Here is a 13,551-nt window from a genome sequence, read left to right on the forward strand (position 1 = left end):
GTTCTTAAACAGAATGCAAAGCCATGAATGTAGTACGAGTTGAAAATTAGTGGAGAAGGAAGTGCTACCTCTTGAGTCTACTATTTGTTAATGGTTAGTATAAACTGGAACTAAAAAGTATTTAACATTTTATCCAGTATCTTAGTACATAGTTCCAATTTTGAAAAAGTTGACACAGATTCAAAATTATAGCAATGTATAATAACTCATACAGTGTAAATTGTGTTGGAACTGGAAGATCATCCAAGTTTGTTTAAGAAAGATTCATAACCCATGAGAAGATGTTGGATTTCTCAATCTTGAATCCTTCTGGCTCAGGTACAGAGATGAAGTAAAAGGAGGAGGTTTATTCAAGCCTCTGCATAACTCAAAGAAATGTACAACAGATTCAGAGCAATGCAGTTGCAATTGATAGAATACAGAATAAGACCCAAGTGAGATAGAAAATGAGGACTTGTAATATCTATCCAAAGGAGAAAAAAACTGCAGTTATTGGGAAATCAGAAAGAAAAACAGATTTTCCAGTATTTTTAAATTTTTATTTCAAATGAAACTACTTGCTGCCTATAAGAATAATGACAATTGAAAGAACATGCTTTGAAAGAACCATGGCATTTCAGAGCAAGGTGTTGTCCAAAGTGGGAGAAGGAAGGAAGAAATTAAATATTAGGGGGATTCATTACCACAAGGATCTTTCGTAAGCAAGATCTTGAGTCTCAATTGATAACTTACCTAACTGAATCAAGGGGAAATATACACTGGAGATGTTTAAAAGAAATTTTGAGAAGAAGCAAAATTAAAGAATGGGCCTGAAATGGTCATTGTCATAAAGATCTGGGCCACATGAAAACTAGCATAGGAATGTAATGAGTTGTGAGATAAGCATGCAGCTGACAGAGCTGTATAAGAAAAAGGGATTCCACCTCATGGAAACTATCACCACTTATCCATTGACTTCAATAATCAGATAGAGTCCTAATAAATAGGGTAGTCATTATGTGGTGATACAATCTGGATTCTCAGCATTCATAGTTCTAAGGAAATGACTGGAAAGAGTATGCCGAAAGTCCAACTTAGCACTTCAGGCCCTTCAGGCAGAATGAAGACTAACAGAAATAAAGTGATTTAGCTAGAGGAGAGAAATGCAAAATGTGTGAATAAAACATTAGTGGAGGTTGTGCATGGAGAAACATTACTTCTTAAAGAAGAGTATAAGGAAGAAACAGTATAAGGAATAAGTGAAAAATCAACCTGGGAAGTATATCATAACTATTACTGAGACATGGCTGCAGTATGATAAGGAATGGGGTCTAGTTACACCAGGAAGTGTGAAGTAAATTTCAGAAAAGAAGCAGTAGCTATGGTAACAAAGGATAAAATCACATCATTGCAGGCAGAAGATATGAGTGAACTAAAAAAGCAATTAAAAATCTTTGTGTAGAATTAAGAAATAGAAATGATTTAAGATTCTTATAGCAACTGCTTAGCTGTAGAAATAAACGTAGAAGTTAGACAAACATGTAACCAAGCCAGAGTGGTTTTAACGAGGAATTTTAACTTCCTTATATATAGGGATCAACAGATGTCTGTTAGATTGTACATTTTTGAAAAATCCAGTCTGCTTGCAGTTACTTGAAATAATAATGGTATAGACCATATTAGATATAATATTAAGTGTTCAACAAGATATAATTATCAGCCTAAAGATGAGTAGACATTCCTCAAATAACAATCATATTAGTGAATTCAATGCAATGTTAACAAGGAGCAACGAGATCTAGATAAGGCTGATACCCAAAAAATGGTACTAAAACAGTCCAAAGTAAATGACAAATCAATTAAAATGACAAAGGCATTTAAGCTTGTTTGAGATCCTAATCTGTGAGACCAGCTCCTTTTCACACATTTCCATGCAACCTGCTTATATTGAGCAGCTACCCTAGCAATGTCTGCATGGGCTTCAAGGGTACAATTTTTTTTTGACAATTATCGTCAAACACTTACACAAATAAAAGAAAATCGGGCCCTGACGTAGCAATAAATCATTGGTAAAGGATTGAAGCTGATGCCATTCAGACGTTAGTCCATAGATCTCTAACTTTGAATTTAAGAGACTGATCTGGAGTACAAATTGTAGAGCCAGGACATTCAATAGTTTTCCTATAATTGGAAAGGTAAGTTTGGAGATACATCTAGATCAATAATTTAGCCCCAAAGATAAACCATTAAAGCAGGTGAGAAGAATGAGAAAATAACTAGTGAAGAAGATGAGAGGAGGGTGAATTGTTTGACATAGATTAATGCAGACTTTGATTTGAATCCTTAAACATGGATCATTAAAATAAACTGGGTGGATACAGAAAATAATCAAAATGACTGAGTCAATAGGAATGCACAAGAAGAAAGGTAACATGATAGCTACACAATGACCCAGACAGACCACAGCTGGACTAACAGTGACAATTCTGCACACCATCACCTACAACACGTTGGCCTGAAGGGAAGCAGAATGATATGTAGGATCTGAAGTCTACATTAAAAGAAAGATTATGTCAACTAGTGTTGTAGATCCCATCATTTAAAAGTCTGGGATGAATTGATGAGAAGTCTTTCAAAATATCACAGGAAACTGTTAAGATGTATGAAGAAAAAGCATTTGCACAGATGGTCAAGATAAAGACAGGAATCATCATCTAAATATACAGCCTGGAAACATTTAAACTTAGAAGCTCATAAAGATTTTGTTTTCTCATCTGCAACAAGTAATGGATGTTGATTCAAACGTTACTCAATTCTCAGATTGATAGATTTTTTTTGGTAACAAACAATACTGAAGAACATGAGTAAAAGTCAGGTTCATATAACTGGGTTGCAGATCTTATTGAATGGTGAAAGACGAAAGGTCCTATTTTTGTTTCAGTTAAGAAACTGGGCAAATTCAGACTTGTTCATTTATTAGTTGTGTGAAAGTTATTAAAATCCATCTTCATGAAAGACACTTGGATGGACCACAGTTGCTAAAATAGATTGAGAGTAGTTGTGTAATGGATAATCCATATCTTGATTACTCTAGTTGCACATATTTTTGAATAGGAGACCAACATGCTGGATAAAAGATGTATATGTAATGTCAGAATATCTTTTGAAAAAAATTTCACCATAATCAACACTTATCACAAAAATAACAAACATTTTATTCATTTAAGTGTATATGCTGCATAAGTACATGCTAATATTAATATTGGTGGGATCCCACCAACCAGAAAGGGCCATTTTGAATACCAGTTTGAATGCCATTTTAAATAACTGCCTTTGAAGATATTAAGACAGCATGGTCATGCTAAATTATTTCTGTTGCTTAATTGCTTTCCTCGCCAGGCCAATAAATTGCCCCCAGTTTCATGAGCTCATGGAATTGGAAGAATATTTAAGACATCATTGGGTAATCGCTGGAAGTTAGCAGCGACACAAAAAGAATGAGTAGTTTATTTTTGCATTGGATGATATGACAAATGATACCATTCAGAGAAATGTCTAAAGACTTCAGCTACAATGATAGATTGCAAAATAAAGAGTATGTATTTAAATTCGAAAATGGCATGAAGATAAAAGTAAATTGGTTAGATGAGAGCAAAGGGATACATTATGACATAAACAGGCATTAAATGTATGGATGCATTGTTTGTACAGAGATTTCACCAAAAACTAGTTCAAATATAGCACTGAATTTTGAGAGCCAAATCTGAGCTAATACACATTGGTCTTGGAGAGTCTACTGTGCCAATGCATTAGAATTATAATTCCACATTTGAAGTATCATATTTTGAGGACTGACCAGTACTTGATTCATTTGGATGGTTTTGGAGCAATCTGGAGATATTTAAAATGGAGCTCGGTTGTGTTGGGTTTGGAATGAACTTGTTATTAGCTCCAGTGCGGTCATACTTATCTACTGTGACTAGGTGGTTCTCAATCATTTGAAGGCTGTGCTGCTGTAATTGTCCTGCAGAGTAGCTCACAAGCAGAGACCAGATCTCAAGCAATACAATTGCTCATAGCCAGAAGGACTTGTCCAAGTTTTCAAATGTCTTTGATGATCAGAAAATTTAGTACAGGTTGAAAAAAGTATTAAAATACCAAAAATGTCCTTAAAATCAAGTAAGTATATTTATTTAAAAAGATAAAAACTTAGCTTTATTTTACTAATGAAGCTTGCTAGCGTCATACACAAGTGGAATTTGACTGATGTCCCAGTGCTGAGGGGCCTGGTAAGTACATTGAGCCCCATTACTCAGGTTGTCCCTCAGTAGCATGTGCAGGGCACTGAGCAGCAGTTCAGATGTGCATGCATTTTATTTCCAGTATGTTGTATACTGTCATCACGCTGAGATACATCCTGGGATGAGCTGGGACACATCTATCAGTGATGTAACCTGAGGGCATCAGATGTTTTGGATATTTCAACATCAGACACCCTTTCCCGGGCGACTCAGCCAGGGCTGATCAGGCCCCAGCTTGTGTCCCAGCAAATTAGTCCGCAGGTCACACCTCTTCAAATCATAGCCATTTGAAGGCACACTCAGCAGTCTCTGTGATGGTCCTAGAGACTTTTCTTTTTGCAGCTCCCGTAATGCCAAGGAGAGAGTACATTCTGCAGAGCAAGCAGCCAGCAAAACCTCCGCACCCCACCTTTATAAGCTCGCAATGTGCCCTCCATCCGTCTCTGACATTGTGCCACCAGATCCTGGTATTTGGCCTTCTTACGCTTGAACACCTCCTCAATCTGGTCTGCCTAAGGCACTGTCATTTCTACCATGACTCTCTACTTTGAGGTTTCTGACAGAATAACCATGTCATGCTTCAATGATGATGATGCAAAGTCACTAAGGAACTTTAGTTGCTTGCCAAGATCAACTTTCAATTGTCAGTCTGACGCCATGGCGAGCAAGCCTGCTGCTAACCTGGGCTGAGGATGTGGTTGTTCTCCAGCTTTGACAAAGGCTACAGGCCTTCTGGGTTTGTGGACTTTTTTTTATAATTGCTAATGGCTGAGGAGATATTTTCTGCCACTGCTTTCAGTATCTGGCCATGGTATCAGTGGTAGTGGCCTCCTCCCACGGCTTTTGGGCAGCTGCTGAGGATGTGTTCCAGGGTCCCTCTGCAAGGGCAGAGAGAATATGGTAGTGCCTTATTTTTGCCCCAAGCAAAAAGGTTTACTGAACTAAGAAGAACTGTCATACACAGGCTGGATGATGAATTTCCCTCCTTGTCAACGGTCCCTGCTGCCCCATTCCTAGCAGCCTGATGGTACACACCTCTTACTGGACTAGCTTTGGCTTGTCACTGCCCGGGACCCTGTTAATGTGGGTTGAAAATAATCTCCCCAGCCCTGCCTCACCAAATGCCACTGTCCCTACCAGATCTCTGTACCTCAGACGTAACTTGCTGTGTCCTGGGCCTCCATTTCCTGCCTGTCTGGACCTCAATGCCTGTTGTTGAGACTTTGGGGTCACTGGAATCTCCATACAGCAGCAATTCTCTTGCATGGGAAACCATAAGCTCCTCATTCAGGCTACTTAAGGGAAGCTGCAGTTTATTTCTCTTGCCATACAGAACAATGCTGCTCAGGCTACGTGGAGGGGAGGGGGGTGTGGGAGAGCAGCCTTCTTCAACAGTAGTTATTGATCTTTTTTTTCAAGAACCTCAACTGTTGACATGTTAACATATACCAGCATTGGCCAGAGGATGCCAGGCTGGAAGATCCAGGCCATAAACTTGCCAGGTAGGCCTGTCTTGTCCACACTGATGAGCCAGACCTCTAACCCTTTGGTAATCTTCTGGATGGAAGCCACATATCTTAGGCTGCAGTCAAATACCTTCCCCAGGCTCTTATCTGGTTTCTCAGAGAAAGATGGGATAAAATATCATTTAAGGAAAAACAGAACTTATCTGTGAGTATGCCTCTCTTTAACACCAGAGACCTGGATTTCTGTAGCTTAAAGCTAACCCTTGCCCATGTGATTATCCTTTTCAGCCTGTGGAGGATCCATCTACTGTCTGGGACTGATGTAATTTTCACCATGAGGTCATCTATCAGGGCTCTGATTGAGGCCTGCCACACACGTCTTCATTAGAGGGCTTCGACACTCCACATTAGCTGCCTTAACCACCAGGTTCATGGTCAGGGAGAAGAGATCACTGAGATTGTACATCTAGTTATTATATCCTTCTCAAACCTGATGTGGTCGTTCCTGAAGAGACTCTCTAAAGTTCATGTAATAGTCCACGATGAGGTCCTCAGAACATGATGCTGGTTCAGCACAATCTCAACCAGCTTATGTGGTATTGACCCATACACGCTGGCAAGGTCTAGCCATAGCTCGAATAGATCTCCCTTTCCTTCGCGCGCTTCCCTGATCAGTTGGGAAATTACGCCTGTTTGGTGTGTTCCAGGCATCCTGGCAAACTGTACAGATGTATCAATGTAGCCATTTTTGAGGAGAAACTTTGTCAAGCGATGGGAAATGATACTGAAAAATATCTTCCCTTCCACACTGAGAAGTGAGATGGATCTAAACTGCTCAATGTCCTTGGAGTTCTCCTCTTTATGGATCTGGACTCCCTCTGCACACCTCCGCTGGTCCACGACTTTTTCCCTATACCAGATAACGCTAAGGAATTTCCAAAGTAACTGCAGAAGCTTAGGGCAGTGCTTGCACACCTTGTAGGGTCCTCCACTGGGACCAGGAGCAGAACTAGCTCTGTCTGTTCAGACTACTTCCTAGATCTCCTTCCAGCTGGACTCCTTGTTATTGAAATCAACTGCAGGAGGAGGAGGATTTACTAGTGCACTATGGTATCCTAGCTCCCAATCCCTCTCCGAGTCACTGAGGGAGTTCTGAAAGTCTAGATTCATCTCTTGTTCAGAGTACGCGAGGTGTCAGTTATGCTTCTGTCCGAATAGCTGCTTGGTGGATCCATAGGGGTTCACAATAAATGGAGCTCATTTCCTGGCTCTTTTTCTTCCTCATCTTTTATCCCATTCTGCCCTGCACAGTGTCATAAGCTGACTTCTGAGGATATTATGGAGCTCAACAAGTGATGGTTTATCTTCTTCGCTCGCTTCCCTATACTGTTTAGTCAGGGATCCGAGCTCTTGATGCAGTTGGAGTATTTTACCTGCCCTATAGTTCATCATGTAGGGGACTTTCTTCTCCACTCAGTCTCTCAGTACCAAAGCTGACAATGATAATTGACACGGTGTGGAGTCATCTATTGACATCTCCCTTGGATACTGCCTCAATGACATGGACCATGTCCTCCTCAAACTGCACCCACTTCCTCTGATGTCTTGCTGGAGGCCTTTTAACCCAGCAGTGATCTGCTAGTCTGCCTGGAGTAGGGGTTTCTGGTGCTTGGAGGTTCTTGGCACTGTGGCCACACAGGTTCTTGCAGACTTTGCCACAAACGCATCTCTCGCTTGTAATCAATAAACCATTCACAAAGGTTGACATTCTCAAATCCGTCCTCTCGGGCTCCCCTAGGGTTATAGCTACATTGGTCTGTCTGTAGCTTGTAGGGTTTCTTCCTCTTGGAAGGTGCAGGGTGGGATGCCAGCCCTTTCTGCCCCAGTTGTCATCCTTCTGAGCAGTCAACTGTCTCTCCAGTAGTCAACAACCTGTTCTCAGAAGCATAGAAAACCTACAGTACAATACAGGCCCTTCAGCCCACAAAACTGTGCTGAACATGTCCCTACCTTAGAAATTACCTAGGGTTACCCATAGCCCTCTGTTTTTCTAAGCTCCATGTACCTATCCAGTTTCTTGGTAGTCACTCAGACTATCCTGAGCATCACTGATTGAGCCAGTGTTCATGATACTGAGGTACACTCTGGGATGTGTAGGGGCACATGTGGTGTACACAGGTTCAGCTGCTCTGCGGTTCTATGCAGATCTGCTGGCTAGCAACTAGCATTATCTAATACATCATTTAAGGATGCAGTAAAAGTATTTCTGATGGAAGTCAGAACATAAGCATGAACCATCAAGAGTGTAATTAATTAAGCTTCTCTTTCCATAAAAGGTATATAACCATATAACAATTACAGCACAGAAACAGGCCATCTCAGCCCTTTTAGTCCATGCTGAATGCTTACTCTCACCTAGTCCCACCGACCTGAACTCAACCCATAACCCTCCATTCCTTTCCTGTCCGTATACCGATCCAATTCTTGTTTAAATGACAATATTGAAACTGCCTCTACCACTTCTACTGGAAGCTCGTTCCAAACAACTACCACTCTCTGAGTAAAGAAGATCCCCCTCGTGTTACCTCTAAGCTTTTGCCCCGTAACTCTCAGCTTATGTCCTCTTGTTTGAATCTCCCCTACTCTCAATGGAAAAAGCCTATCCACGTCAACTTTATCTATCGCCCTCATAATTTTAAATACCTCTATCAAGACCCTCTCAACCTTCTACGCTCCAAAGAATAAAGACCTAACATGTTCAACCTTCTTTGTAACTTAGGTGCTGAAACCCAGGTAGCATCCTAGTAAATCTCCCCTGTACTCTCTATTTTGTTGACAGCTTTCCTATAATTGGGTGACCAGAACTGTACACAATATTCCAAATTTGTCCTCGCCAATGCCTTGTACAATTTTAACATTACATCCCAACTCCTATACTCAATGCTCTGATATATAAAGGCCAGCACACCAAAAGCTTGCACCACCACCCTATCCACATGAGATTCCACCTTCAGGGAACTATGCACCATTATTCCTAGATCACTCTGTTCTACTGCAATCCGCAATGCCCTACCATTTACCATGTATGTCCTATTTTGATTAATCCTACCAAATTGTAGCACCCCACACTTATCAGCATTAAACTCCATCTGCCATCTTTCAGCCCACTCTTCTAACTGGCCTAAATCTCTCTGCAAGCTTTGAAAACCTACTTCATTAACCTATCTTAGTATCATCTGCATACTTACTAATCCAACTTACCACCCTATCATCCAGATCATTAATGTATATGACAAACAACATTGGATACAGTACAGATCCCTGAGGCACACCACTAGTCACCGTCCTCCTACCTGACAAACAGTTATCCACCACTACTCTCTGGCATCTCCCATCCAGCCATTGTTGAATCCATTTTACTACTTCAATATTAATACCTAACGACTCAACCTTCCTAACTAACCTTCCATGTGGAACCTAGTCAAAAGCCCTACTGAAGTCCATATAGACAACATCTGCTGCTTTACCCTCATCAGCTTTCCTCATAACCTCTTCAAAAAATTCAATAAGATTTGTCAAACATGACCTTCCATGCACAAATCCATGTTGACTGTTCCTAATCAGACCCCGTCTATCCAGATAATAATATATAGCATCTCTAAGAATACTTTCTATTAATTTACACCACTGACATCAAACTTACAGGCCTATAAATGCTAGGTTTACTCTTAGAACCCTTTTTAAACAATGGAACCATGTGAGCAATACGCCAATCCTCCAGCACCATCCCCATTTCTAATGACATTTGAAATATTTCTGTCAGAGCCCCTGCTATTTCTACACTAACTTCCCTCAAGGTCCTAGAGAATATCCTGTCAGGACCCGGAGACTTATCCACTTTTATATTCTTTAAAAGCGCCAGTACTTCCTCCTCTTTAATCATCATACTTTCCATAACTACCCTACTTGTTGCCCTTACCGTACACAGTTCAATATCCTTCTTCTTAGTGAATACCGAAGACATTCTTCAAAATCTCCCCCCATTTCTTTTGGCTCCACACATAGATGTCCACTCTGATTCGCTAAGGGACCAACTTTATCCCTCACTATCCTTTTGCTATTAATTCAACTGTAGAAACCCTTTAGATTTATTTTCACCTTTCTTGCCAAAGCAACCTCATATCTTCTTTTAGCTTTTCTAATTTCTTTCTTAAGATTCTTTTTACATTCTTTATATTCCTCGAGCACCTCATTTACTCCATGCTGCCTATACTTATTGTAGATGTCTCTCTTTTTCTGAACTAAGTTTCCAATATCCCTTGAAAACCCTGGCTCTCTCAAACTTTTAACCTTTCCTTTCAACCTAACAGGAGCATAAAGATTCTGTACCTTCAAAATTTCAAGTCAAATCACTTTTATTGTCATTTCAACTATAACTACTGTGTACAGTACATAGTAAAAATGAAACGACATTTTTCAGGACCATGGTGTTAAATGACACAGTACAAAAACTAGGCTGAACTACGTAAAAAACAGAGAAAAAAAACAACTACACTAGACCACAGATCTAGATCTATCCAGGACTGCATAAAGTGCACAAAACAGTGCAGGCATTACAATAAATAATAAACAGGACAACAAGGCAGTCAGGTGTCAGTCCAGGCTCTGGGTATTGAGGAGACTGATAGTTTGGGGGAAGAAACTGTTACATAGTCTGATCGTGAGAGTCCGAATGTTTCGGTGCCTTTTCCCAGATGGCAGGATGGAGAAGAGTTTGTATGAGGGGTGTGTGGGGTCCTTCATAAAGCTATTTGCTTTGTGGATGCATGTTGTGTAAATGTCCATGATGGTGGGAAGAGAGAACCCGATGATTTTCTCAGCTGACCTCACTATCCGCTGCCAGGTCTTGCAATCCGAGATTTTTGAACCAAGCAGTGATGCAGCTGTTCAGGATGCTCCCAATACAACCCCTACAGAATGTGATGAGGACGGGGGGGTGAGAGATGGACTTTCCTCAGCCTTTGCAGAAAGTAGAGTCACTGCTGGGCCTTTAAGTGACCTCCATTTCTATATTACATCCTTCCCGTAAAACAAATTGTCCCAAGCCACTCCTTCAAAATCCTTTCGTATCTCCTCAAAGTTAGCCTTTCCCCAATCAAAAATCTCAATCCTGAGTCCAGACCTATCCTTCGACATAATCCTTCTCCATATGTAGTGTAAATATGGAACACTTTCCTCCCTTTAATCTATGGATACCAGCATATTTACAACTTTAAAGATTGAGACATAGAGATCTTGGTTGGTAAAAGTATGTTGGAATGCGAATCAAAATTTGTTGTCAGATTACCCAAGGTCCAATAATAAAAGGCTGAATGCCCTACTCTTTTTCTCACGTTTTGCTTATTAGGCATTCTGAAAGGAGTTCCAAGGAAAAACAACATAGCTTGAGCGCCCATAGGCTTTTGCTACACTGAAGCAGGGAGCAGCTTTAAGTTGACGTGTACAAAGGCAATCTGAATGCTATTTCCACCTGCGTAAAAACTACCTGATAATTGAGGTTCTATTTTTACTTACTAGCAATGTTATTCCGGGTAGCATTGATTTTGGTGTGGAGAATCTTCATCTGACGTCATCAGTTATTCATCCTAAAAATATAAAGAATGGTTTACGTAAGTTTTCCAACTTCCTGCCAACATCAACAAATTTAAATGACAGTGGTTTCAGTTATACAGCATGAAATAAAACCTTAATGGCGTTTAGAATGCTGTACAGCTTTTGCGGCTCGCAATAATTTTTTTTTACAAAAAGGAAACGTTTTTGTTCGAGTTTCCACTAGCTTAGATTTCACAACAGAAGCATGAACAATTGGATTCATGTAATTTATAATCTTTTGGAATATAAATTTATATCACCCATCAGCTCTTTAACAGCGCATAAGAGAATAATCAGTTATGTATGTTGCCAACACGCCTGTATTATCATCAAGCATGTTAACATTTTGTAAATATATTAGATATTTTGAATTAAATATGTAAAGTTTCCTTTAATAACCTAATATTGAAACCTACTTCCTGTTTGTCAATCTCAATCAAACACAAGTGGTGCCGTTCTGTCCCTTACCTCGGCTGTCTTTAAACTTCTGAAAGGATCAGAAGCTGAAGCCTCCTCCTCAGAATGAAATAATACATTTTCTGCTAACAGGTCCGCCACGTTAAACAGACCGTCCGTTCCGCGACAGACTTGCCTGGTAGTGAACTATTGACAGACTCAGTGGTTTTGCCCGGCTTTTAAGTTTCGATTCCGAGTCCAGCTCTCGCTTCGTTGCTCGGAAGTTACCTCATTGTAAATAAGGAAAACAAGGGCGTGCGTGATCCTGAGTCACGACGATACCCCAATTAAATTTTACAAATTCTATAGTAACTGTTGTTGCACTTTGGTTGTGATAGGGAGCAAAACTGAATCAGAATTAAGATAACCGCAAAATCTATTGTCTGATTTTAGAACCGGCGATGAATAACGCCATTTTGTATCTAAAAAAATCGATAAGACAGAATATTTTTACTTGCCAGGTCATGCTCAGTCCCTTCTCCTCACTTAAACTGTACCTCTGCAGGTGATATAATATTCAATCAAAAGTCACACATTTGTAAAGGGAGTTGCGCCAATCGACCTATTAATAAGGACGTCAGCCGTTGCGATGCTGATGACAGTAAATATGATGAAGAGTCTTCTCAGGCAGAGGTAAAGAATGACTCGCTTTCATCAACAAAACCTGCTTAAAACAAGTAACTAAACCTGCGCGGCTGGTGACGAGAAGGGTCTTTTCTAAGTGTCGGCATTTGTTAAGGTCTGGAAAAAGATACTGTGGTACTTAACAAAGTTCATCCCAAGCAGCTATATCACAGAATGTTCTCAACCCATTGAGACGAGCATACACTGCTGCTGAAAGATAATTCATATGGTGATAAGCAAATTTTGGTGCAGCTTTCATCTTGCTAGTTGTCAGCAACCAAATACTGTAGCGTGGCACAGTCCTTAGTGTGATTACCTGTGAGGCGTTTACTGAAGCTCGACAAAGCTGTGGGAAAAGGTCAATTAGGACTCTTCTGCCACTGGACACAGACAGTCTGGGCATCTGTAATAAAATCTCACACACGTTACTGACACAGACAGTCTGGGCATCTGTAATAAAATCTCACACACGTTACTGACAGAATGTTTGGGAATTGAAAATTGATACAATGTCAACATTGCAACTAGCTTAATTCCCTTGGTATAGGTATAGGGAATAGACATCACAATAAGGATGTAGTGGTCATATTGTGCTATATATTTTATAAATTAATACATTTCTAGAGAAGCTGGGTGGAAACATTGTGTTTCTTAATGTTGCTATGGGGGATGGTAATGGGGACAAGCTCCCACTACCTATTAAATGCTCCCCACGTGCCTAAAATAGCGACTGACATCCAAGTCCAGTTTGGTCTTCATGTGTGGTTTAGCTACTAAGCCTGGCAGAACTGTTTCTACTTACAGAAGAGGCAAAGGCAGTTTACTGGTGTCTTAAAAACAGTCACTTTGGGCAGATAGGGCTCTTCAGCTGCAGTTGGCAGCTCATCTAGAAGGAAAACTCTGATCTCAAACCTCCCCTCATGGGGAAGGCTTTGGGAGTAAACCCCATGGTTAAAATCGAGAGTGAGTTCAACACTGACTGGCGACACTTGTAATGCCACTGGTGCCAAACTGTATTGGTTTCTGCCATTCCTTCGGGTTCATCAGGTGCATGGAGAGGGGGAGCTTACTCT

General features: G+C 40.4%; 1 protein-coding gene across 2 annotated transcripts in view; it reads right to left on the minus strand.

Moving 5' to 3' along the window:
* helz2a (helicase with zinc finger 2a) overlaps positions 1-12,043 on the minus strand; it is a 122,073-nt gene extending 110,030 nt beyond the window's left edge. The window contains exons 1-2 of one of the 2 annotated variants that reach the window (XM_059980534.1): positions 11,867-12,043; positions 11,321-11,391 (exon numbers count right to left, since the gene is read on the minus strand). Coding sequence is in view for 1 of the 2 variants with exons in the window: in XM_059980535.1 (XP_059836518.1) it covers positions 11,321-11,344 (24 nt within the window). In the remaining variant the exon portion in view is untranslated. The remainder of the gene's footprint in view (positions 1-11,320; positions 11,392-11,866) is intronic. The other variant, XM_059980535.1, reaches the window with a different exon arrangement.
* Positions 12,044-13,551: the final 1,508 nt, after the last annotated feature.

This window comes from Hypanus sabinus, chromosome 9 (assembly GCF_030144855.1).
Source record: "Hypanus sabinus isolate sHypSab1 chromosome 9, sHypSab1.hap1, whole genome shotgun sequence".
Taxonomy (NCBI): Eukaryota; Metazoa; Chordata; class Chondrichthyes; order Myliobatiformes; family Dasyatidae; genus Hypanus; species Hypanus sabinus.